The sequence below is a fragment of the Cnephaeus nilssonii genome, assembly GCF_951640355.1.
Source record: "Cnephaeus nilssonii genome assembly, chromosome: 6".
In the NCBI taxonomy this organism is placed as follows: domain Eukaryota; kingdom Metazoa; phylum Chordata; class Mammalia; order Chiroptera; family Vespertilionidae; genus Cnephaeus; species Cnephaeus nilssonii.
The window spans coordinates 49,657,826-49,683,987 of NC_137077.1; the positions used below are offsets into that span (position 1 = coordinate 49,657,826).

Consider the following 26,162-nt stretch of genomic DNA (forward strand, 5'->3'; position numbering starts at 1 on the left):
AGACTCAGCCTCCCAGAGATCTACTCAGATCTGCCAGCAGGGAGGGGCAGGAGAGTGTCCTTGTTTGTTTGTTTTTTAATTTTTTTTTTTTTTTTTACAGAGAGGAAGGGAGAAGGATAGTTAGAAACATCGATCAGCTGCCTCCTGCACACCCCCTACTGGGGATGTGCCTGCAACCAAGGTACATGCCCTTGACCGGAATTAAACCTGGGACCCTTCAGTCCGCAGGCCGGCGCTCTATCCACTGAGCCAAACTAGTTAGGGCAAGAGAGTGTCCTTGTTTAGTAGGAACATTGTGGTGGTCTCCTTCCTTCCTTCCTTCCTTCCTTCCTTCCTTCCTTCCTTCCTTCCTTCCTTCCTTCCTTCCTTCCTTCCTTCCCTGTGTTCCTTCAGTGTTTCAGGCATTGCATTAATACTTTCATGGGACATTTAGGCTAGGAGACCTCAGTTGGGGAGGTACATTATTCATTCATTCATTTTACATTTATTTTTTAAAAATATGCTTTTATTGATTTTTTTAGAGAGAGAGGAAGGGAGGAAGGGAGGGAGGGATGGAGGGGGGGGGAGAGAGAGAGAGAGAGAGAGAGAGATCAATTCAAGAGAGAAATATCCATTGGTTACCTCCTGCACGCTCCCTACTAGGGATCAAGCCCAAAACCTGGGCATGTTCCTTATCGAGAATTGAACTGGCGACCTTTTGGTGCATGGATGATGCCCAACGAACTGAGCCACACTGGCCAGGCATTCATTTTACATTTACTGAAAACCTGCTATGGGCCAGGCACTGTGCACGGCCCTGGGGAGGTAATGGGATCCAGTGCTGCCCCCAAGGAGTTTAGAGTCTTAGGGGTCAGAAGGCACAAAAATAGACAACTGAAGCATGGCTAACATCGAGGATGAGGGAATCCAAGTACAGAAATAAGCGTTGGACAAATGTAATGTCTCCCTAAGCATCTAGAGCAGAGCCAGGCACAGACTAAGTGTGTGCTCAATTAATGCTTGTGACATGAATGACCCATGTTTGGAGGAATTTCTAAATAATGTATGAGTCAAAGAATGAAATCATTTTAACTAAATGCTAATAAAAATGCCACATTTGAAAATGATAGGAAGCAGTTAGAAAGGTACGTAGAAGGAAATTTATGGTCTTCAGAGTATCTTATATTAAAAAAGAAGAAGGATGGAAAATTAAATCATTCAACTCAAGAAGTTGAACAATGATAAAAATAATAATTTCAGCCGGCTTGCGTGGCTCCGTGATTGAGAGGCAACCTATGAATCAGGATGTCACAGTTCGATTCCTACTCATGGCACACACCCAGGTAGCAGGCTCGATCCCCAGCGTGGGGTGTGCAGGAGGCAGCCAATCAATGAAATGATTCTCTCATCATTGATGTTTCTATCTCTCTCTCCCTCTCCCTTCTCTCTGAAGTCAATAAAAATATGTTTAAAAATATAATTTCAAAGAAAGTAGAAGGAAGGAAATAATAATCCCCACCTGAGGATATGGTTACTGATTTTAGAGAGAGAAGAAGGGAAAGAGAGAGAGAAACATCAGTTGGTTGCCTCCCATACATGCCTCTATTGGGGACGAACCTGAAACCTAGGTATGTGCTCTGACCAGGGATCGAACCCACAACCTTTTGTTGCGCTGGACGTTGCTCCAACCAACTGAGCCACCCAGCCAGGGCAATGTGTTATATATTTTTGACTGTGAAATTCAGATTCAGAAATTCAAATTAGTGTTTATAAATTCAAAATTCAGAAATTAGACTAGAAAATAGAATACAAAACAAAGATAAAGTAAGTAGAGAGCTAATTGGCACTAGGCCCCTCCTGGATAGGAATGTGGTTTATTCACCCGGCTCTCCTGAGTCTCAGGAGAGCCAGCTCTAGGGTTACTTGCCTGTATTTGGTCTACCAACCAGTGGGTTGTCTTTAATCCATAATATCTGCTATAATAACAATTATAGCAGATATTATTAGTGACAACATCACTAATAATCCTTCACGTTTGTAGAGCTGTTCAGAGTGCTGGAAGCAAGAGGTGTGTTATTGCTGATAGGAATGAACATAACTATTGTCAGATCCTCAAATGCCCTATTAGGTAAGTAGGGAAGGTGTATGCTCCATTTTACGGATGAGGAAACTGAGGCTCATATTTCTGAGGTCTCAGTGCTTCAAAGTCCCTACTTTGCCCCCAAGATTCTTGTCTTTGAGACACAGGTTCTTCCTTCAGTCTGATTCCTGGTTTCCCTGCACAAGCCCCTCTCTTCTTTGACCTTCTTCACTTGGCCAGGAAGTCCAGAATGGCTATCTTGAGTAGAGAAGTTCTCTCTCGGGTTGACTGTGAGCTTCCTGAGGTGGAGGGGTGGGGAGTAATTGTAGGTATCCTAGCACAGGGCTGGGCTTGGAGAAGGTCCTCAATTCTTGTCTGTTGATCTAGAATTTGATTTGGCAGGATTAGGCCTGTACCCATCAGAATAGATTCTGGCCAACCCCTAGAGTCGTGCTTGAGAGGGAACCCGATACCACTTGGGGGAATACCTCATTTCTATGCTTGCTAAGGCAGCCACAGGGTGCCTGGGCCTGTCAGGAGGCACTGGGAATGTAGGTCAACACTTGGTGCAGCCTCCTTGTAGGATGGTGGGGCAGGAGACCTTCCGTGTCCGAGTTGTATTGGCCTGAAGAAGTAACTGGGTACCTGACTCCCTTTCCCCATAACTGGAGAATTCCCAAAGTCCTGGGGTCAACTTGTTTGACCAGTGACTGACCACTCCCAAGAGGGGAGATACAAATAGACACATAGCTTTAGCCGTGAACAGATCTCAGTACTTTATTCATCCCTTGGCTGGGAGAAGGGGGCTTTGCCCCAAGGTGGTCAGCCAGTCGGGTGGGGTGGCTAGGATATGTTATCTGTTCAAGTAGTATATAGCACTGATTATGCAGAAAAGGAAGGGAAGCAATAAGTTAACAGCCACATAAGTTATGAAAAAATAATATATATATATATTTTATATATCTTGTATCCCCACTGAAGATTTGCTCCCTTGGAAACCAATAAATAGGCAGAGAAAAAGCAGCAATCAGCACCCTTTGGGATCTCAGGATGAGTGTGTCTGAGCCTGAGTCAGTAGCCCTTCAGCGCCCCCGACAGGCCTGGAAGACCTAGGAGGAGCCCCGGCCTCCTGGAAAAGGAGATGAATGAATCAGACTGGGGCTAGACGTGGAGGGGAGCAAGGGGCAGGTAGGGAGGAGGGAGGGGAAGAGAGGAGCGGGCTTGTGGAGTGGGAGGCTAAAGCTGCCAAGATCCCCTGCAATCTACAAAGAAAAGCCCAGAGGAAGGAAGAGGAGCGGTCACTGGGGCTCCCCAGCCCGCCCGACTGACCACAAGAGCTCAGAAGGTCCCAGGCCGCCCTGGACTGTGCCTTCATCACGGCCCCGCCGGGGTCAGGGGAATGGACGTGGAGGGCGGAGGGCGGAGGGGGAAAGAAAGGAGGAGCTCTAACCCCACAGGCTCGGGGTGTTCCTGGGCTCCTCCATGAGTGCAGAGGAGGGCAGGGCCAGGCTGCTTGGCTTGATGGGGAGGACAGAGACGCCGAGAAGGGATTCATGGGAAACGGGCCTAAGGTTTCAGGACAGGGGTGGGGCTAGGGGCTGGTACACCAAAGCCAGGTTTCAGGCTGGGAAACACCTGGGCAGGGGTGGGGAGCTGGGGGAGGGGCAGAGAGCTGAGATCCCAGGCAGGGTGGTGAACCCCAGGATGCAGGGAGGGGAAGGGAGGATCTGATTCTGCTGCCTGGTCTCAGGCTGCCGTCCAGCCTTCCCCCACCCAGGGAGTTCACCGTGGCAAGAATAGCTTCTGGAGAAGGTGCTGCGAGCTGCTCGGGCAGCCTGCCCATTTCTGTGTGACCTGCTGGGAGGACCCCGCAGGAGGAGGGAGGGCACAGGTGTCTGGGCTGATCCCAGAGGTCCAGGCTCAGGTCCCAACGCCCAGGGAGCCTCCTTCCCTCGCTCCCTAATACTGTCCGATCTCTGGGGAGCCCAGGTGGTGCAGGAAAGCAGGGCACCCAGCCCCCGCCCCCAAACTCTAGAGACGGGGAGGGGGATAAGCAATCCTCACCGTCCCTGGTCCGTGGCTGGGACTGGGTGGATGAGGGCACCAGCCTAGCGCAGAGGTTGAGGCGAGGTGAGGCTAGGCTTGAGATGTGAGTTTAAGGCAAGGGTTGGGCAAAAGGGTCAAAGGGACCTGCTGAGAGCCCGGTGTTGGGGAGGAGTCTCAGAGGAGCGAGGAGGTGGAGATGGAACTGACCCCAATTCCAGTTTACCCCGTCAGGAAACCTCTGGCCAGAAGGGTGGAAGGGTGGGATTGTGAGATACTGATGCGGAGTGGAGTGACTTTGAAAAGGTGGTGGCGGTCCTGTCCCAGCCCGGGCACCCAGGAGAAAACACTCATTGTTTGAGCTCTTCTCAGTTCAGAATCGGGTTGGCCTCCCCTTGCAGCCTAGAGGCTCTGAAGAGCTTTCTGAGTCTAGCTCCAGTCTCTCCCGCGGCAGGGTGCCCTGGGCTCCCGGTGTCCGGCTGCCTTACTCTGAGGCCTCTGACTCCTGCAGGAGGAACTTCTCTGACATCTCGGTGATTTTGATCACGGGGCCTCTGCTTTTCTTCTTCTTCCGGAAGGGGGCTCTGACCAGGTGGGCCTTGGAGGCAGCTACAGGGAACATAAGGGGTGGGGGAGGGAAGGGGCTGGAGGTGTGGGAGCCACTTAAAATGATGCCTTTAGGGTCGTGACCCCCACACCCTGCCCCCCTCTCCCCTGTGAGGCCAATAGACTCACCAGTCCTGGGTCTGGATTGCACAGTGCTGACCACAGCGGCCGGAGCCAAGTCCATCCTGGGAAAGGAGGGAGAGGGTGGGATGTGAAGGGAGCCTGTGGCTTATGTTCCTCTGGGATTGGGGCCTGGGGACTGGCAGGCCGAGGGCAATTCTTGGTTGTCATTCCCAGCCCTGGGCCGCCCTGCTGTGTGACCCTGGCTAGCCAGCTTGTCCCCTCTGGGCCTCTGTCCCCTCTCCCTTGTATAAATGGCTAATATATACCGAGTGCTTATTTGTGACAGGCACTTGCATGCAGAATCACGAATCCTCCTCACCACAGGTGGAGCGTGCTTATGATCAGCCCATTTTCCAGATGGGAAAACTGAGACTTTAAGAAGCTGGGCCAACGTCTCAATTTGTAAGTGGCTGAGCCAGGACGTGAACCCAGGCCTGCCAGGCTCCCAGTATCGTGCTGGAGCGGGAGGCTGGCTTTGTGTGGCGCTGGTTCTCTAGTTCTCCCTCTCCCTTGGCCGCACCCCGCTGTCCCCACCCCTCACCTGCTCTCCTCGCCCTCCACCAGCTTGCGGTAGGTGGCGATCTCAATGTCCAGGGCCAGCTTCGTGTTCATGAGCTCCTGGTATTCTCGTAGCTGCCGCGCCATGTCCTTCTTGGCCTGCTGCAGGGCCTCCTCCAGCTGGGCCAGCTTGGCCTTGGCGTCCTGGAAGGCCAGCTCACCCTGCTCCTCGGCCTCCTTGATGTTCTCCTCCAGTTTCAGGCACTGCCGCCGGGAGGACAGAGGGAAGGAGTCAGCGAGCAGGGGTGAGAGGGAGAGAGTGGGCCCGGGCCAGGAGCCCACCTCACGGGTGCGTGTGGGGAGGGAGGGCTCAGCAGTCCGTTCCTGGGTGTGGTGATGGGTGGCATTGCAACGGGGAGTTCAGAGAGACCTAAGGAGACACTTGCCGGAGGCCACCAAAGAGGCCACCTGTGTCAGCGGTCCTTCCAGGGCAGCACTTGCTCTGAGGGCTCATCCCTCCCTTCTCTCGGTGAGGTTGGTGGGAGGCGGCAGGCTCTGGGCGTGCGTGGTGGGGGCCTCTCTAACAGTCCAACAGCCTGGCCAGTCTACAGAGCCCTCTCCCAGGCAGAGACCCTGTGATTCCCAGAGCCTCTAGTAGGACAGTGAGCAAACGGAGGCTCAGAGGTACCAAGGGACCTGCAGGTCACTTAGGCCACGCCTCTTGCATATACTCAGCATGCATGAGCGAGTGTCTGTGTGCATATGTGAGCATGGGGTGGGGGGGGGGGGGGGAGAAAGGGGAAGAGAAAGGGAGAGAGGGAGAGAACATGTGTCCCCGTGTTCCTCCCTGCTCCTACCCCAGTGGGTCCTCCAGACTCACGTGGCTCTTGATGGAGAGGATCTGGGATCGGAGCTTCTGGATGCGCACGTTGAGGTCAGCAATCTCGCTGCGGCTGCTCTGGAGGCTGTTCCCAAACTCGGCTGAGCAGGCGGCCCGCTCCTCCAGCTGGAGGGCGGAGAGGAGGTGGTGGGCAAGATCTGCTCACTGTCCACCCCCCCCCACCCAGTACCCTGTTTCTCACTCTTTGCTGCTCCTTTTCCTCTCACCCCAGCCCCCTCCTCTGCAGCCACCACGGCAGCCAGCCTCCCCGCTCCTACGCCCTATCCCGCCCCACCACGTCCTCCTACGGGCTGCCTAGACTGAGCCGCACAAGCGGTGCCCGCACCTGGCCTAGCACTGCTGGGTGGCAGCACCACCCTGAGCTTCTGGAGGGAACAGGCTGTGGGCTCTCCCGGCCCACCTCGCCCCTCGGGGCCCAGCACAACGCGGAGCTAATTCCCCACGCCTGCCTGTGAGCTGACTGCTGTGGCCTCTGCCCCCGAGCTTCCCCTCCCGTCCCCAGGGTCTCAGCACACACCTGAAGGTGGCCTCAGCCGCCACTGGTGCAGCCCCCGCTGCCCCGGCTGCCGCTCCCACCCTGCGGTCAGCCACGAACCTGCCTCCGGGAGTACGCCTCCGCCTCCTCCTGGCTGCGAGCCGCGATGGCATCGTACTGGGCCTTCACCTCCTCCACGATGCCGCTCAGGTCGATGTGGCAGCGCCTGTCCATGCCCACGGTCACGGACAGGTCCTTCACTTGGGCTGCCAGGTCCTTCAGCTCCTGGCGGCACAGACGTGGGGGTTCAGGGCTGGTGGGGGGCACCCCTTAGTCCCTTTATCCCCAAGGTGAGGGGAGGGTAGGCTACTCTGTCTTCCTGGAGAGTCAATCAAAGCGTGACTGCCTCCCAAGCTTGCACTCTGGGAAAGCAGCTCGCCACCCCACTTGCCCGCCCTTGGGCCTTCCTCGCTGAGCAGAGAGGGGCACAGGGAGGACTCCTGGCCCCAGGCCTACCCTACAAGCCTTGTTCTTCACTTTCCCCACTCCACACTGCGGCCACCCAGGGCGCACACCTTCCTCCTGGCGGCTGGGGAAACAGCCCCGGACATTTGGGCCTGGGGGAGTTGTTCTCTCTGCTCATGCTGCACCAGTGTGGCTCAATGGTGTGCAGCTTAGCCCCCCTCCCCCCCCGAGATGGGGAGCTCCCTGAGGGTCTGGCAGAACCATTTCATCCCCAGGGGCCTCCACATCTGGTAAGGGAGCAGCTCAGTTTGTTGATAAATGTTGGGATGGAAACCCAAGAATGATGAGGGGCAGGAGTGGGACTAGAGACTGACAAGCCTATACTCCCCACCCACTGCCAGGGGCTGAGGCCAGAGGACATCAGGGTCACCCTGAAACGTGGGCCCCTCCCCATCTAGCTGAGGGGCTTGCCCGGCAACCATGACAATGGGATTCAACCTCAACATTTTCCTCTTCTCCCTGTCCTGTAGGATCCCTCTCGGTCCCTCCTCTCTGTCCTCTTCTCGCTCACAAAATGCCAGCCTCCATCCTCAGAGACCACAGTGGTAAAGCCTCCCATTTCCCCGGGGGCTCATCCAGGCCCGGCTGTGCGCTGAGTGCCCTCCGGGCAGCCTCGCATCCCATCCTCACCGGGCCTGCAGGAGTGTTAGCCCAGGTCACAGGCAGGAAAGGAGGCCAGCGCAAAGCGGTTATGGGAACACTGGGAATTGCACTTTGCGGCTCTTGCTAAGCTCCCTTAGAGGGGCAGAGACAGGAGGGGAAGCCGCTGTCCTTCTAGCCCCAGACTGGCTCTTGCTGTCACACCTGACAGCTCGTGGCCTGAATGCTCAGGGGTGTGTAGAGAGGCAGGTGGGGACAGGGGCCTTCATAAGGGGCTGCAAGGTGTCTCCTCTTTGGCCCTGGCTGCTTTCCCTGGAGGTGCTCAAGAACTGCTGGGATCTGCTGGGGAGCGGGGGAGGGTGGCGGGGGCCCAGTGGGAAGGAGGAGGAGGCCAGCATTGTACAGAGTGAGCCAGGGGGCCAAGGCTCCTAGAGGCCGGGAGGGGGGCCAGGCAGGGGGGCGAAGCTCTCCTGGAGGAGGGAGGGTGTGGGGTGCAGACGTAGTTGCTCCTACTGGCATTCACAGTCCATCCTTGACCTCTCCTTCAGGCATCAGATTCTGTTCAGTGACCTCATTTTCTGATATATTTATATTTTTACTTGTTTGTTTGAATCAGGATCCAAACAAAGTGCATATACTGTGGCTGGGCCATATGTCTCTAAGTCTCTCTTACTGTATACGCAGATACCCCTGCCACCTCTCTCTGTTTTTTTTTTTTTTTTCTTGCTATTTTTAAAAATTGAGAACACTGGGTTGCTTGCATTTTACTGATTGCTCTGTGTGCTAGTGTTCAGCATGCACCTCTGCCCCCTGCATTTCTAAAAACTGGCAGCTGGAATTGGAGGTCTGTTCTGATCCAGGTTCGATTTTGGCTCATGACCGAATTCTGACCCTGTTTCCTGACTTTGGGCCTGTCCTTGACCCTCCATCTGTCTTTATGCTCAGAGAGGTTGTGTTTGAGCCTCTGGAGTCTATACCTGCCGAGGCAGGTACCTCTGACCTGCAGCTGTACCCCTGTAGCCATAGAATGCAGGGCCCGGTGGGTCAGCTAGTGCCCCGTGGGCTGCTGAGTAAGCCACCCTCCCCTGGCTGCTCACTGGCCAGCTCTGCTCACTAGCACCCCTGGTGACAAGGATGGGCTCCAGAAAAGGAAGTTTGGGCAGTGCAGGCATCCTGCAGCCTCTCTGGGAGCATCCTGTCTCTGCCTTGAAGCTGCAGGACCCTGAGCCCAGTGGCCAGCTGCCCTTTAGGGGGTCCCCTGACAAGGGGTTTTGGTTGACCTTCAGATGAACAGAGATCATGGGTCAAAAGCAAGGGAGGGCCTGCCCCGTGCCAGAATAAGGTTAATGGTGCCCACAGACTCACACCCACCTCTGCTGCCCCTGGTTACCAGCGGAGACTGGCATTTCCCACATGGAACCAACATCCCGGCCAGGCCTGCTCGGCTGGGGAAAGTTTTAGAGATGCAGCTTTGGGGTCTTTGGTCACCAGGAGGTGGGGGTCAGCGGGTTCTGAATAAGGCCCTCTGTTAGCACTGCCAGCCCAGGCCTAGGTGGGCATTTGTCTCAGTTCAGGAACAGGCCCGGGCACTGTCAAAACACACAGTAGGAGGCCTTCCCCTCCAGGGTAAGGGACTGGCAAAACAGCTGATGGAGCAGGGTACTCGGGAGCTTGGTAAACAGAAGCAGGAAATGGAGGGTTTAGGACATCTGCAGGCCTGTTCAGACATGCCAGCCCCACGGGGCTGCGCAGGGTAGAACAATGCTGCCTTGTGTGGCATGGCAGTGCCACCCCGGGCTGGGCCCTAGGAGGATGTCACCTCCAAGTTGGCAAGCATGAAGCTGAAGTACAGTTTAGAGCTTCTCTAGGGAGCCAGAGCCTGAGGAGCGGCCACGTGGATTGGGTGGGCACGCTCCTTGTGGCCCAGGTCTGAGGGCTCGCTCAGGGGTGCTCAGTAAAGCGTAGGAAGGGCACTGGGCTCTGAATGCCACCACCTCTTACAAGCCGGGTAACCCTGAACTGAAACAGCTAATGTTTACAGTACTTCCCATGGGCCAGACACTGTTCTAAGGGTTTTGGGCTACAGTAACAAAATAAATCTTCACAACAGGCCAGTGAGCTAAGTGCTGTTATTCTGCTATGTTACAGATGGGGAAATTGAGGCATGGAGCAACAAAAGAGCCTGCTGAGTTCACATAATTACTGAGCCAGGATTCAAATCCAAGCTGCTCTAAGGACTGTGTTGTTTTAATCATTTTCCCTCCCTCACAGAGTTGTGAGGATTAAATGAGATTATGCCTGGCAGGCACGTGCACGGCGCGGGGATACAGAAGGCCCTCAATAAACAGTAGCTAGGGATATTTTCGTAACTTGTGAAGGCGATGGAGCCAGGGGGAAGTGTCCAGGGCAGAGCAGCCGACTCCCCGGCACCATGGGGCAGGCGCCAAAGCAGCTTAGCCTCAGCAGGTTCCCTTTGCAGCAATCTGCATCCCAGGAGGTGTGCCTGGCTGCAGGGGGTTGTCCTCAGGTTTAGCTAATCTCCCTGGAACCTGAATTTGTGGGTGGGGCAGGCGGCGTTCTGGCTGGCTGCAACCAGGCCCCGAATACACGCCGGGTCTGGAATGCACTTTGGTAGCTGAGGGGGAATGTGAGCCTCTGTCACCTAGGTTTCTCTCACCGGCCTGTGCCCTGGAGGGGAGGGCAGGGGGACTGTCCAGAAGGATGCGGTGTGTACATGGGGCCCAAGCAGGCCTTTGGCTCCTGGGAAAGGCTTTCAGGCCTATTCGTGTGTGTGTGTGTGTATGTGTGGTGTGTGTGTGGTGTGTGTGTATGTGTGTGTGGTGTGTGTGCGTATGTGTGGTGTGTGTGTATGTGTGGTGTGTGTGTATGTGTGGTGTGTGTATGTGTGTGTATGCATGTGTATGTGTGGTGTGTATGTATGCTGTGTATGTGTGGTGTGTGTGTATGTGTGGTGTGTGTGTGGTGTGTGTGTATGTGTGGTGTGTGTATGTGTGTATGTGTATGTATGCATGTGTATGTGTGGTGTGTGTGTATGTGTGTGTGGTGTGGTGTGTGTGTATGTGTGATGTGTGTGTGTATGTGTATGTGTGTGTGTGTGTGTGTGTGTGGTGTGTGTGTTTTGGGGAGAGGGGAGGGCTGTTTTCGGGGACACAGAGGTGGGCCTACACAAGTAGCCCATGCTTTGCTGATCTGGTATCTGCTCCAGAGTTGAAAGCAGCGTGTCCAGCCCTCCTGGGCGTCTCACATCTGCCATGTTTTTCTCCCACCCGAGGAGGCCATGGCTGCCCCTGCCTTTGCTTAGACCTGCTCTACCTGGTGCGGTGGCCACTAGCTATGTGTAGTCAGAATTGAGGTGGGCTGTCAGTGTAACCTACACATAGGATATTGAAGACTTAATATGAGGAAAAAAAAATAGCCTGTTAATTTTTTCATATTGATCACATGTAGACTAATCACATTTTGGATATATTGGGCTAAATAAAATGTGTTATTAAATTATTTTTTTCTGTTCCTTTTATTAAAAAAATGTGGCTACTAGAAAACTTAAAATTACATGTTAAATTACATAATTATGTATAAAATTCTGTACAATGACATGTGGCTCACTATATCTCTGTTAGTGCCCACGTAGAGGCTCACCGTGCAGGGGAACCTTTTTAGCGAAGAGTCAGTCTTGCCTTCGCAGCCTGCGTGGTCCTCGGAGAGAAACGCAGACCTCTCTTCCTAACAACGTCACCTCGCTGCCTCCCAAAGCGCCAGTGCCGGCTCTGAGCTGGGCCCCTGCGGCTCTCACTGCAGTCCTTTCCCATGGTACTCTCCCGCCAGCACAGCCAAGCCCTCCCCCGCTCTGCAGCACCCTCCCAGCCCCCCTCCCCCGAGGGCCGCCCAGGACACTTAGAATAAGGTCCACAGCCCGGCTCCGGGTCCAAGCCCTACATGATCTGGCCCTGCCCACTCTGCCCCGGCTCTTCTCTTTCATCACCAAACTCACTTCTGCCCTCGGTGCTTTGCACAGCTCTTCCTTCTGCCTGAAGCCTCCTCGAGTCTCCACTGGGCTGGATTTTCCTGGTTTTGGCCTCCTCTCACTTGCACTTCCTCTGAGATGCCCCTTGACCTTGGGGTCTAAAGCTTTCCCCTCCCTCCAGCATGATTGCATCACTGGTTTCTTTGCAGCCCAGCACTTCTCACTCTCCAAAACGATCTTTCTTCAGATGTTTGTTTGGTTGCTTATTACTGTCCCCTCTTAGCTAAGCTGCACCCCCTGAGAGCAGGCACCTTGGCCGCCTTGCTCGCTTGCTTGCTGTGATAGCAGTGTCTGGCATCGGCAGGCACGGAGTTCACATTTGTTAGATGGATGAATGGCTTTAGTCCCCATCCTGCTGCTATTACTTTCCCCATTTTACAGGCGAGGAAACCGAGGCACAGAGCGGAGAAATAACTTGTCCAAAGTCATAGAAATGGTAAAGAGCCAGAGTCAGGCTTGGGGTCCAAGGGCTGCAACGTCTGAATGGAACCGGAGCCAAGCAGTTCTGCAATGCTCAGATAAATGTCTGGTTATGCCTGGCCTTCCTCCAGTCATAGCTCCACACCTGTAGGACCTCTGACCTGGCTCGGAGTGTGGGCTCTGGGGTGAGCAGAGCCGAGGTCAGATTCAGAAACACTGGCCCTGCTGATGTCTACCTAGGCTGCCCCCACAGTGAATTTGGGCAGAGAATTTGTGTAGCCCTGATACCTCCTCCCTCTCCACAGGAGGAGGCCGCGAAGTTGTGGTCAGCAGCCCCCAGGACCATTTTAGCAGAACTTTCTGATTGTGGTGGTGACGTTGATCCCTGCTCTGACCTTGGCTGTGTTGCCATAGCTTGGCACCAGCTGTTTGCAGTATGCGGGCTGCCACGTCCTGTCATCCCCAGCAGTGGGGCTGCCTGCTCATAGCTGAATTGAAGCATCACCCCTATAACGTCTCACCCCTGAAACAGGAGGTGCGGAGAGGAGAACACATATCCTAAAGGATGCCCAGGAGGCAGAGTGGCGTGGAGGGGCAGCGCCCAGAAGCCTGCAGCAGGGCCCAGCTGACTGCACTGGCTCTGCGCTAGGCCTCGCTGGGCCATTGTCCCCCCAGGCTCAGCTGAGGACGTAGGGGCAAGACAGTGTGTCTGGAGGCTCTCTGTCTGCATTTACTGGGTCCTTTTTGTTTGGGAGAAGCTGGTATTGTCTTGGAACCAGAGAATCTGACCACAGTCTTCCCTGCCTTGGCTCAGAACAGGGAAGGCGAAGCGTGTGGCTATCAGAGCTGGAACCAGGGGACCTGCAATCAGGCTGCCGGGACGGGGGGACATCGCTCAGTAGGAGTGGCTGCTCAAGGCCCCCTGGTTCCCCGCTCTGAGGCCACCTCCTGACCCTTGTCCAGATGCACCTGGTCCCCGTGTGCCCTCAGCACAAGGAAGGCACGTTTGCTCCCTGAGAGAGGCCTTGGGGGAACCTACCTGCCCCTGCTCCATGAAATACGTGACGAGGGACAGGTTGGATGATTGACAGCAGTGCAAGAAGGGGCTAGGAAATGGTTACAACTGTGGCCAGAAACAGCGAGTGACCGTGCGGTTCCACGCCCCGCTGGACGTCCTTCCCTCCCCCGCACCCCGGCCGTGGACCAGGCAGCGCGTGGCTCGGCAGGACACTGCCCTGTCTCCTCACCTGCTCGTAGACGGTTTTCATCAGGTCCACGAAGCTCTGCAGGCTTTTCAACTTGGTCTCCAGTTCGGTCCGTCGAAGACACTCTGTGTCCAGGTCCTGGGGGTGGGAGCAGTGGTGAGCGATGGGAGAGGGAGTCGGGGGTCCCAGGGCAGGAGTGGGGTGGGGGCCTTTGCTTCCTGGGTCAGATGGGGGCGATTCCCAGGGGAGACCTGACTCAGAGCCTGGAGGAGGAGCAGGTGGGGTCAGGGATCTCTGTGGTCTTGGGACTCAAGCCTCTGAGGGCTTTGCTGGGGGATCCTGAGGGAAAGCAGGCAGAGGGTCCCTGAGGAAGGAGCCCGGGGCAGGCTACCTTCTTCAGCTGGACGAAGGTGAACTCCATGTCTGTGCGCTTGGAGATCTCGTCTTCGTACCTGGGAGGCGAGGAGGGTGGGAGAGAGAGACAGAGAGAGAAACAGAGAGAGAGGTGGCTCAGCTGGATGTGGAGGGAGCGTGGGGTTTGGTTAGCCCGCCCTGGGTGGGGCTTAGGGCTTTTGCTGTCTCATTTGGTGCCTGTGACAATGAGCAAAAAGTAGTCCTTCCTTCAGGTGGACGGAGCCCCTCTTCTTCTATGACACAGCCCCTCTCCCCCGTGACACCCTAGTGTTGGCTCTGGGGGGGCAGGCCAACCCGTTCTCCTTCCTGACTCGCACCAGTCCTCTCCTGCTGGCATCTGCCCCCTTGCTGGCTCTGCTCCACATTCGCCTCCTCCAGGAAGCCTCTCCTGATTGGTAGCCCTTTCACCCTGACACTTTGTTCCCTAGCTCCTTCCCTAGGAGTCTCAGGACTGCACCGAGCATCCTGCTCACCCCTTGCCCTCTCCCACCTCTACCCTTCCTGCAGCCCCTCCCTCCTCCCTTCTGCTGGATGGTAGGACACCATTCCATTGTGCTCCCTCCACAGGGAGGGCAGGAAGAATGTGGGCTCTACAGTCAGACGAAGCCTCAGTGTGGTTTTGGGCAGGAAACTCCATCCCTCCTTCCTTGAATCCATGGTCTACAGGGGTGTGCCTGTGTGCACGTGTGCATACGTTTGTGCGTGCGTGTGTGTGTGTGTGTGTGTGTGTGTGTGTGCGCGCGTGTGCGCGCGCCTGGGGCCGATGAAGTCCCCTCCTGACACAATGACAGACGTGCAGTCAGTACTCAGCTAAGATGGGCCCCCTCTCTCCTCAGCTTTGCCTCCTTTGCTCAAGTCTACCTTGTGTTTGGAACAAGGACACTGTTGGATGGGGAGATGGGGTCCCTGCATCCCTGACCTTACCCTCTTCCTCTAGTCCACACGTCTGTCTTGGCTCCTCAGGGGGGGTGTCTGCCAGCTTCCCTGCCCCCCCCCAGCCCTGCCTGCCCCAGGGATGTGGGGGTTCTGTGGCTTCCTGTTTGCTTCCCTCCTCCCCAGGGAATACCTGAATCACCGGGGCTCTAATTACAGCCGCCTGCCCAGTCCCTGACCTCCCAGCAGGGCAGCGTCACCCCTCGCCCACATCAGCTGCTGGACCCGCCGCCCTCAGGCCTTCTTTCCCACCGGCCTTTCCGAGGAGCTGAGGGGGCAGACCCAGGGGTGAGGGCCCGCAGGGTGCTGGGTCTGAAACTCAGGGTGCTGCCTGGCTGATGGCTTGGCTTCCAGAGCCTGCAAGGGGCTCCGAGGGTGCAGGTCACGGTGGCGGGGGGAGGGCGGTTCAGGGACTTGCCAGGGTGGACGAAATGCCCAAGAAGCTTTACCTCAGAGTCCCCAGCCAGGAAGGCTGCTGGTCCCATTGCACAGATGAGGAAATGGAGGCCCAGAGAAGGGCCCGGAGGCTCGTGTGGTGTGCTGCTCAAGCATGGGCCCCAGAGCCAGGCTAGGTGGGCTCCAGTCTCGCTTCCTTGCTCACCAGCGGGGTGACCTTGGATAAGCTACTTGTGTGTGCCTCACTCCTGACCAGAGTGATGTCGTGAGGATGAAATAAGCAAAAACATGACTGCTCACCGCGTGCGTGCGTGGGGCCTGCTAAACCTGCTGCTACTGCTACCACTTAAGCTCCAGGCCCTCAGCCCCTGTGCCTTGGCCTCAGCATTTTCAGAGAGAAACGGGGAGGCCTCATTGCAGAGAGAGAGCACAGGAGGTTCTCGCACGGCCTTTACAAACCCTCCGGGCCAGGCTGACTTGAACAGGCCTCCCTCTGCAATCGGGGGGACTCTGGGGAATTCCCTGGCCTGGGGAGCCCAGATCTGAGAAGCCCCTTGTTGACTGGCCCTCCCCACACAAGCCCGGTGGTCAAACCTTCCCCCTTCTCCCTGCCCCTCTGGATAGGGGAGCTCTGCCCGCCTGGGGAGAGCTGTTCAGTTGGGGCCTCTGTGGTGCCAAACTCCTCTTGACCCCTCCCTGCCTTCCCCATCCTCTGTGCAGCCTTCCTCCTCCCTCCCCATGGACTCGGCTGGATTTGGGCCCCAGGTCACCCCCTCAACCGGGTGCTCTTGTGAAGGGAACAGCTGTCTTCAGTGGGCCTGAGGCACTCGCTGTGGCCTGGAGCAGGCTGTGCCTCTAGCTGGGCCTCTGCTTCACTTTCAGTAAGTAGAAGGGTTGGCTAGCTGATCCCTGGGGTCCCGGCTACATCCAAGCTTTGGGAAGTCTCCATCTCTATAGAGGCCGAGGTACGCCATGCCCCCCATTTCACCTCCAATCTCTGCCAGTCACCAGCTCCCAAACCCGTTCTCAGCCCTTTCAGCCCGTCGCACCCACACCCCCCTCTCTCCCCAACTTGTTTATATCTAGGAGCGAAGCTGATCTCATCGGCCTCGAGGAGGCAGGGCACACCCCTCCCTGTCAGGGCTTGGGCTGGCGTCTCCTGGCTCCTGGGGGCCCCAGGCTTTGCAAGGCCAGGCGGCAGCTTCCCGGGCTCTGGCCTGCAGACCGGGAAGCCCTCTGGCCTCACTCCCCTCAACTCAGGTGGGTTCCCTACCTGCGGAGAGGACGGGGAAGCCCTGAGCCTAAATAGTAAACTCAGGCAGCAGATGGAAACCAGGCGGCGGGCCAAATGAGGGGGCTGAGCCAGATTAGAACAAGTAGTGTTTGTACAGAACTTCCAGTTACAAAGCATCTCCGCAGATGTGATCTGGCTGGGCTCATGGGAGCAGCCTCTCACCCTGGATGACATGGGCTGGGGATGGGTTTTAGCACGCACGGCTCTGTGACGGAGGACCAGCCCCTGGCCTCTCTGGGCCTGCGATTCCTCCCCCATGTAATCCGAGGCCTCCCACCAGCTCTGCATTCTCTGATCCTTTGAGGGCCAAAGACCTACTAGATACCAGTGAAATGAGTCATAACTTCCCCCATTACGGTCAGAATGGGCAATCAGATTCCTTAGGTGTTTATCTAGGGCCTGGGAGAGCAGGGCTGGAGTAGAGGTGACCGCCAGGCCAGGGAGGGGCCCAGCCAGAAGGATCCGTCCTGGCCAGGGCTGCAGATCACGCCTGCTGGCTGACAAGTTCCCGGCAGACTCACAGAGGAGGGAACCGAGGCCCCCGAGTGGGGAGCGTGTCCTGTGTGACCATGCCCTCTGAATGTGGCCTGATCAGAGGAGGTGATGCAGAGAGGCGATGGGCAAGCTGAGCCCCAGCCCAGGTCCCTGGACAGGCTGCCCACACCCTCCAGCCCTGTCTGCTGGCTGCTCTGGAGACAGCAGGCCTCAGCTCAGGTCAGCGGGGCTTGGGGCAGGACCCAAACACTGGAGGTGGAGAGGGGGGTTGAACCACATCCTGTCCACCCCTCACCCTGGCTGGAAACCAGACCTGAGAAGGGGGTGCAGGGGCAGGGCCTCTCTGCCCTGCCCAGCCTCTTTGTCCGTGAAGCCCTGGCCACCGTCTGATCAGAGAGGGTCATCTGTCCTCTGAGCCACCCACGTGTGTGGTCTGCCTGTATCGACTGGCCAGTTTAGCCCAGCAAGCCTGCGTCAGGGACGGCCCTGTGTGCTGGGCAGTTCAGCCTCCTAGGGGGTAGGAGAGTGGCCACTCATCGCCACACTGAACTCTCGACTTGCTCCTCACACCAGCCCCACTTGGTATCAACCCACACAGGAGGAAACTGAGGTTTTCCTGTTAAACAACTGGACAGAGGTCACAAAGCTCGGGTGGGAGGGGGCAGGGAGTAAGTCCCTTTCAGCCTATACCTAGACTACATCTTTAACCACTGGGCTATCCCGCCTGCCAGCTTGTCCCCCAAAGTCCTAAAAGCATAGTGCAGGCTGGGGCTGTGTCTCCCTCATCTCTCTGGACCCCACTGAGATCAGCACACACCACCTGTGGAAGATTGCTTCTCTATTCTAACAAAACCCACTGCTTCTGTCTTCTGCCTGCACCCGCTCCCTTCCCTGCCAGCCCGTCCAAGCCCATCGCGACGTCCCCCTGCCAGTGGGACGTGTGAGCAGAGAGAAGAGTGTTTATGGACACAAGAGGAGGGGACAGGGGACAGTGGCTGCAATGGTGCCCAGGGGTTAGCTGTCAATCACAAGCCTGACCTAGTTGTAAGCGTCACTATTTGGGGGTGGGGAACTGTGGATTCACTGCCATATTCCCTTGAAATCTAGAATACTGCCCGACACATAGTAGGTACTCACTAAGTATGTCTGGAGTGAAGAAATGTTTCTTCAAGAAGCTCCCTCTTTTTCTGGCTTGAATGCCCTGGACCTTGTTCCTGAGTCCCCACCCCACAGTCCCTGCCCACCGCCCCCGAGGGCGCACTCTACCTGATCCGAGACTCCTCGACCTTCTCCAGCATCTGCAGCAGGTTGGCCTCCAGCTGCCCCCGCTCCTGGCTCACCGCGCGCAGCTCCTCCTGCAGCCGGCCCTCGTACTGCTGGTACAGGTGCCCAAGGTCAAAGGCAGCGGAGCCCTGGCTCTGCAGGAAGCTCCAGCGCGTCTCCAGCAGCTGGTTTCGCTGCTCCAGGGCCTGCACCTGGGAGAGCAGGAGGGCTTCGGTGACAGGGCCAGGCTCAGGCCCGGAGGCCCCAGGCCCGCCATCGCGCCCCCTCTGGGGCTCCCCTGGGAGGTGGCAGCTCATCGGCTCTGCACACCTATCTGGGGCCCTCACTCAGCACTCAGATGGCACCTCCAACTACTGATTTGTTCCAACTGAAGATGGTGAGATAAGGAGGGAGCCGAGAGAGGTGGAGCCAATTAGCACAGGCTTCCTAGGGGAGGCGTGGGGCCAGCTAGATGAAGGAAGGGGGACAGGGTGTGAGTGTGAGGGCTCTTCGTGCCCGCCCGGGGCTTGGGTGGGAGACCCCAGGGAAAACCTGAGGTGTCAGAGGCCCATCTGCCATCCCCCTCGACAAGCCTGGTCTCATCTTGCCTTGGAAACTCAGCAGGCCGGGGCCTGGTTACTACTTAAATGCTAATCCTCCCGGCCACCATGGGCTTGTAGCCTCGCCAAGCCTCAGTTTCCCCAGCTAGATGTTGGGGATAATGTCACCTGCCCTGCCCACCTCTGTGGGCTGTTGGGGGAGGAGAACCTGGGATGTACTTTGAAACAGAAACAAGAGCAAGTGATTATGTGGCTCCTTCTGGGTATCAGGCCTGTTCTAATGCTTAACGTGCTTACCTCATTCAATCCCCACCGCAAATCCAAAGGGGTATTGCTGTGAGTTGCACTCTGCCCACGAGGAAACGGGGCACAGAGAGGTGAACTTGCCCAGGGTCACAGCATTAGCAAGTGGTGGGGCAGGTGTGGACTCCAGGGAGTTTGGGTTTAGGATCTTTTCACCACTGCCACCCACGCCTCCTGTCTGCTGCTGGGTCCCCGTGGGCCCTGCGCCCCCCTGCCCTTCTGCGCTGGCTTCTGCCTCCAGCTAGGCCAGTTGTGCCTTCAGGATAGAGGCTGGGGGCTCTGGGCTCGGCTGCTCCTCTCCACCTCCGCCTCCTTCGCACGCTCCTGCTACATGGGCACCCTCCGCTTACTCCTCAGCCACCAGCAGGCCACCAGGGTCCCTCCTGAGTCCTCTCCTCCCCGCACCCAGTCCGGGCCGGCCAGCCTGGGCTCCCCTGCCTCTTCCCCACCCTGCCTGTCCTCTCCAGGCGCCAGCCTTCCTGGGGTCTACCCTTTCCACCACTCCAGTCCCTCCCCAGCCCAGATGTGCCCCCACCTCCCCTCCTGCAACCGCCTCCCCCTCCCCCCCCCCGCCCCATTCCCCTCAGTATGAGGCCCTCAGTTTATCTGCTCCTCACTTGTCTGGACCTACCACCCTCCTGTCAGACTGACAGCCACCTGCTCCCTTCTTGGGGTCCCTAACCCCTTGGTGCTGGGACAGGGATAGGCCACCGAGGGAGGAGGGGTGGCTGGGCCTGGCTTCTGGACAGTGTGGGCCGTTGTGGTCATGAGGATGCTGTGGTGACAGCCCCATGGTGTTCCCTGTGGCCGCAGGCGAGTGGCTGGGCCCTTGTTGCCCACTGCTGGCACCAGCTCCCGGAATCACAGCCAGGCGCCTTGGATCAGCTGGTAGGTACCCTTCACTTACAGGGGAGGAGATGGGGGCCCAGGGCAGGCAAGGGACTTGTCCCGTGTCACACAGCAACTTGGTGGCCCCGCTTCCCAGACAGGCCCCTCTGACGGTGGCTGCCTACGCTGGACCTTCAGGGGTTCCCTGCTCCTCCTGAACTTGGGTGCCGGGTGGGCCTCCTCTCTCTTTCTCTGCCCTGCTCACATCCCCGACGTCGCAGGCCCTTGGGAAGTCCCCCTTGGCATTCCAGTGACAACGCCAGCAGGGCTATTGGGATGATCCCCGCTCAATCCCACTGGCACTGGGAAGTTCTGCTCGAAGCTGACCTAAGCCTGCCGTCTGCTGCAGGCGCAGCCAAACAGGTTCAGTGGGGATGGAAGTCAAGAGGGTTTCTGTTGTGCTTGTGTGTGTGAGAGGGTTTGTTGGAGGGGAGGTATCCGCGCGCCCCACCTTTGCTCCGTTTTGACAAGCAGGAGCCCGTGTTTACACTGAGGGTGGGGTGAGAGGAGAGACGTGAGGCTCCTTCCTCCACCCATGAGCAGCAAAAAACCCTTTGCACCCGACAGTCGTTCCCGCAGTCTGACCCCAACCCCCTTTGTGCAGCACTAGCCTCTGGGAGAGGGGGTGCGTTTGGCCGGCCAGTGCAGCCAGAGGGCATTTTGGCTGTGGGGGGTGGGGGACGGGAGCAGCCCCCTCCCCCTGCTGCCCTTGGGGGAGCTGCGGGTTGTCTCAGTGGTTGGGGGATGGAACTGAACCCCCACACAAAGGCTCCTCCCTCTCCGAACAAAGGCCTAGGGAGGCGCCAGGTTAATTGTCACCATCCTCCCTGGCTCTCCTTCCCCTTCCTCCCCACCTGGCTGACCCCCCTGCTCTTAGATCACAGGGTGGCAGTTCTAGGAGGGACCTCAGAGAGCAAACCTGCCTCCCATTGTGCAGATGAGGAAACTGAGGCCCAGACGCACAGAACTCACTGTGACTCAACTCCCTGGCACTGGGCAGCTAGACCGGGTGGGGAGAGATGTGCTTTCTTTCCTGGGGAACTGAGCAGCCCAGGTCCCCAGCCCATGGGCTCCGGCAGGTGAGCCCACAGGCGTGTCCGTGGGCACGCAGGTCCTACTCCTCAGGTGAGGCGTTTGCCAGACCCCCTGCCTTCAGCCAGAGGCTGGCTTTGCCCGGGGAGCCCGTGGGCCTCTGGGTCAGGAAGGGCTGGGATGTGCCTCCCTGCGTGCAGGCAGGGCACGGCTCCGGTGACTTCCAGAGGCCACGCAGGCCCAGGGGAAGACATCGTGCCACCCCCTGTCTCCAGGCATGTCACCACCCCTCCTGAGTTCCCCACTCAGGCTGACGGCTGGCCCCTTTCTCCTGCCCCGTCTCCATCCCCTCTGTGGTCTGCATGTGAAGGCGCGCGGACCCAGCCAGGGCCTCTGCCGATGGTGACATTGCCCTCTCCCTGCCTCCCTCAGCCTCCTCTCCTGCTGCTGCTTCAGCTCACCCCCTCCTCTCACGGCTGCCGCTGGACCAGTCTCCCCACTGGCATGCTCTCAGGGCCACCCGCAGAGAGGAGGGCGAGTGCACTGCAGAGGGGTAAGTGGCTTGCCCAGGAAGCACAGCCTGCGAGGGGAGGAACCAACACTGCTCCAGGGCCTCGCCCACTCCTGGTGGTCTTCCCCAATTCCCGCCCCCCCCCCCACCTCCTTCTCCTCCTTCTCCACGAGCAAGGCCCTCGTGGCCTTTACAGGGAGATAGAGAGGGACTTGAGCTAACAGACCTTTTCCATAGAATTGTGAGTCGGGCCAGAGGGCTGGACAGGCAGGTGGAACTCTTGGGAGGCTCTGGAGTAGGACAACAGACCATGCCTTCATCAGCTATGCCTATGAGGGGGCATCCTCTTGGCCATGCTCAGAGCTCCTCCCTAGCCCATGGTGGCGGGGAGGCGGTGTGTGACCCCAGGCCACACAGCACATTGCTATCCAGACATCCCTCAGAGGCCAGAACCTCCTCACAGGCTCTCTGATTTCTCTCCATGGCAGGGGGACAGGGGATGTGGAGCCAGAGCGCCCTTGCCTGTCCCTTCTCTTTGCCTGGAGCCCCCACCCTACACTGGTTATGGCATCTCACCCCCAGCCCATACATCCCTTTCAAGCCCTTTGCTGCACTCCTCCCCAGGAAGCTCCCCCCTCCCCCCTCCACTTCCAGCAGGGCTTCTCCCCAACCTTCTCAGGCTCCTGCCTGGAAGGGGCTAAAGAGCATCATGGGCTGGGCCCACTTATGGTGTTTTTAATAGAACAAACAACACACCTGGAGCATGGGAAGTGCTTTATACAGTTTTTTTCAAAAATGATCCCATTTGATTACGACAAGCCCATTACACTGATGTGTACTGAGGCACAGAGAAGTTAAAGAATTTTCCTGGTCAGAGGTGGAGCCAGGATTCAAACCCAGTAATTTGGCTCCAGATTGCACACTCTTAACTGCTACCTGCTTCCATTCAGGCCTCGTGGCCTTTACACGGAGATAGAGAGGGACTTGAGCTAACAGATCTCCACAGAACTGGTGAGTCAGCTGAGACTCTTCGGGCAGAACCCCAGCAACCAGGGCCCCCGGAGGGCTGGCACCCAAGGCTCCCTGCGTCCACCCTGCAGAGCCCCTGTCTCAAGGTCCAAGCTTGCGGGTTGGGAGGCTCCAGTCCTGCTGAAGACCTTCTAGGGCATTGCCCTGGCTCCTGGGCACAGGCCCCGGACCCCTCAGGCCCCTCCCTGTACCTGCTCACCCTCTTGCCCTCCCCCTCCCCCCTCCCCCACAGCAGAGGCACAGAGTAATATCAGCTCCGGAGTTCAGGGAACAAGCCACCCATCTGAGCCAAATTACATAGCTCATGAAGCATTCCTTTTACGGGATTATCTGGGTTAGGAGAGGAGGTGGCTCTGCAGGGACCTGCCTCCCCAGGGCAGCAGGCTATTCTCCTCCGAGGCCACAGCCCACAGTGCAGGCGCTGCAGCCGGCAGGGCTGGGGGAGGGGTGCTCCCCGCCCCCCACCCGGGCACTCCAGGTATGGATGCAGGAATGCTGGTCTGGGCACGTGAACGGGAGAAAGAAACGGCTCCCATCTCAAAGACCACACTGGCTTTGTGTCTCACAGACTTGCTGGTTGTGTGACCTTGGGCAAGGCACTCGGGCTCTGGATGGGCAGTTTCCTAGGTTCCTCGTGTGCACAGCGAGGGAACGAGCCCTGGGGGTGTTGTGTGTGGGCTAAAGGACACACATCTGCTGAGTTCCCACAGACAGCCAGGCACAAGCGATGCTCTAAACGTGCTGCTTCCTTCCCTGGGCCCCTCCCTGGGAGCACCCATCTCCTGGGACACCAGAGGCGGGGAGAGCAAGGAGCAGGCGAGAATGAGTAGGGGCAGAGGGGTGGCTCTGGTCTCCTGGTGGGGGCGGCAAGAAGGGTGAGTTTTCCTCGTCGGTAAAATGACTTCTTTCCCAAGGTTGTTGAAGGAAAGAGAGATAAATATGGAAGCACGAAACACGGTGGCTGGCACATAATAAGCAATTAAGTAACAGCAGCTCTGACTGTTGTGACTATTATTCTTGGGCAGGGCCGGAGGGAGCAGAGCTGAGGGCCGGTCAGGAGAGGTTTCTGGAAGGAGGTGAGCGAGGAGCAGGTTTGGGAAGTGAACAGGGCTTCCTCAAAGCTCCCGAAGCCCTTGCCCTGGGGCAGAGGTGACACGAGTGCCCAGACCAGCATGCTGCCATGGCATCGGGTCTAGGAAGTCAGGGTTCTGGGGACTCAGTCTGTCTACTCAGGTGGGTGCCTGGCCGGCTGCCTGTCTCTGACTCGCAGCCTCCATCCTCTGCATTCCTATCTCTTGACTCCACCGCTGCACCCCACTCAGCGGCCTCCTTCCTTCCGGAACCCCACACGCTCCTGGGCTCTGCCGGTGCTCCTGACTCCAGGAAGCTGAACAGAGCCAGCGGGCTGGACAGGAGGCTGGGCCCTTGGGAGGTCATCTCCACGGTCCATCTGCTCTGGAAGGAGGACCGGGGACCATGCCTTCATCAGCTATTCCCATGAGAGCGCCTTCTCTTGGTGCCATACTCAGAGCTCCTTCCTAGCCCCTGCCTTGGGGGGAAGGTGACCCCAGGCCACACAGCACATTATTACCCAGACATCTCTCAGAGGCCATCCTGGGGTCTCTTTCTCCCCCCATGCCAGGATGGCTCAGGGACTTCCCTCCACATCTCTCTGCTCAGAGCTTGTGGAGTGAGCAACGCCGGCTCCCCATTGGCTGGGGGCAGGGGTGGGGCATGATGCTCCAGAAATAAAGAATTCAGCCACCGGCCCGTCCTTACCTCTCTGGACCCTCTTCCCACTTTCCCTTACCTTGCCAATCAGGGAGGCAAATTTGTCATTGAGGACCTTCATCTCCTCCTTTTCTTGGTTCTTCTGCTGCTGGATGGCCGGGTCCACCTTGAAGTCCAGGGGCACCAGCAGGCTGGGGTTCACCGTCACCTTAGGCATGGTGCCCGCTGACCAGCAGCCAGTGAGGCTGTGAGAGCTGAAGCCTGGCCTGGGGGCTTCGCAGCTGCCCCATGCCGAGGTGCCAGGCCGGGGGCCGCCCGCTGGCGTCACCTCACAGCTGCTCAGGCTGCTGAAGCCAACCACGCAGGAGCGGCAGGCCATCGCGGCCCCCGGGCCTGGAGTGGGGCGGGAGCAGGGATGAGCGAGGGAACCTCTGTGGGGTGGCGTTGGCAGCTGGCTCCAGTCGCAGGCCGGGCAGGCTGGGGACTGAGGAGCAAACACCTGTCGTACAGTGCTCATTAGCTGCAGGAGGGCGGGCACCTCCCAGCCCGACCAACCTGTTAGATGGTTAGATGATGTGGTGCTCCGGCCCCTCCCCCCGCACCACTCCTCCAGGCCCGGGATCTGCCTTGCTGAGGGGGCAGGTCACAGCCCCCAGCCCAGCAGGGCCTGGCCCCAGGGAGGGGGGCAAGTCTGAGCTGGCCGGGTAGGGGTGGGGAGGCTGCAAGAGGAAGGGGCGATTCAGCCAGGAAGGAGAGGAGAGAGAGAGTGTGCGCTTGCCTCTCACCGCAGACCTCACTGCATACCTGAAGGCTGACGTATCTAGGCCCACATACTTCTGGAAAGGATGAGGCAAGCGCAGGCCCTGGGCTCCTGAGCACAGGGCATCTCCCTGAGTGTAGGGCTGCCATGCTGGGCACCGTGCCAGCCTAGTCTTGGAAAACAACACCTTTTATTATTTATTTTCCAGCTGCCCAAGAGTCTCCCTGGCTTATCTTCTCCTCCGCCATTCTTCCTCCCTCCCTGCCCCCTTCCTTCCTTGGATCTACCATTTATTAACCACCTACTATGTGCATCCCACTGTTGCAGAGGCTGGAGAGAAAATAGATGGTCCAGGCCAAGAGCCTTTGGCGTTGGACAAGTGAGATGTGGGTTTGGCTGCTCACCCCTGGTGTGACCTCAGGCAGTTGCTTGGTTTCTGTCCTCACGTGTGAAAGGGGTACGGAACTACCAATCCCACAGGAGGTGGTGATGCAGAGAACCTAGTGGGGGCTGGCACAAAGCCCCCAGGAAACGGTGGCTACGACCAGTGCCTGCCTCCTGGGAGCTCAGTCTGGTGGGGGAGACAAATGTTGCCCTGCCTCAAGGGCCCTGAGAATGTGCCCCTGCCTCCCCGCTTCCCATTCCTCCTTTCTCACTTCTGCATCTCCTTCCCCTGTTTCATTTTAAATATGAAGTAAAAATAGAAAGACAGCAATTTGCTCCTACAGAGCCTCTGATGGGGCAGGAGAAGGCTCAGCCTCCCTCCCAGCCCCCGCCTCCTCCCATCCCCCCCGCCCTCCCTCCCACCTTCCTGAAGTCCCAGAGGCCTGCTCTTCCCCTTCCACTCTTGCCCTCCTGAGCCGGCCTCTTCCTCCCTCCCTGGCCTGATGTCCCTGGATGCTCTCCCCCTGGCTGGCTGGCTGGCTCCGTGTGCCCTCCTTGGACCTGGCACACCGCCCTGGGTGGAGGGGTCACCGGGGAGAGAGGAGTGTGTCTGAGAGAGTCAGGGGGCCGGGGCAGAAGAGCTCTCAGCTCCCTCTGGAACTGGAGGAA

General features: G+C 57.8%; 1 protein-coding gene across 3 annotated transcripts; it reads right to left on the reverse strand.

Annotated features, from left to right (window-relative positions):
- Positions 1 to 639: 639 nt before the first annotated feature.
- On the reverse strand, positions 640 to 25,121 carry KRT80 (keratin 80). 3 transcript variants are annotated; one of them, XM_079773726.1, is made up of 10 exons: positions 24,429 to 25,121; positions 18,299 to 18,507; positions 13,892 to 13,952; positions 13,543 to 13,638; positions 6,826 to 6,990; positions 6,210 to 6,335; positions 5,373 to 5,593; positions 4,838 to 4,893; positions 4,591 to 4,711; positions 640 to 2,442 (listed from the first exon to the last, which is right to left on the reverse strand). In XM_079773726.1, exons 1-10 carry the CDS (start codon positions 24,864 to 24,866, stop codon positions 2,424 to 2,426), a joined length of 1,512 nt encoding a protein of 503 aa, XP_079629852.1. In that variant the 5' UTR covers positions 24,867 to 25,121; the 3' UTR covers positions 640 to 2,423. The 3 variants fall into 3 exon arrangements, with proteins under 3 accessions (XP_079629852.1, XP_079629853.1, XP_079629854.1); XM_079773727.1 differs by lacking the exon at positions 640 to 2,442 and having other exon boundaries at positions 2,811 to 4,711; positions 24,429 to 25,116; XM_079773728.1 differs by lacking the exon at positions 640 to 2,442 and having other exon boundaries at positions 2,811 to 4,746; positions 24,429 to 25,116.
- Positions 25,122 to 26,162: the final 1,041 nt, after the last annotated feature.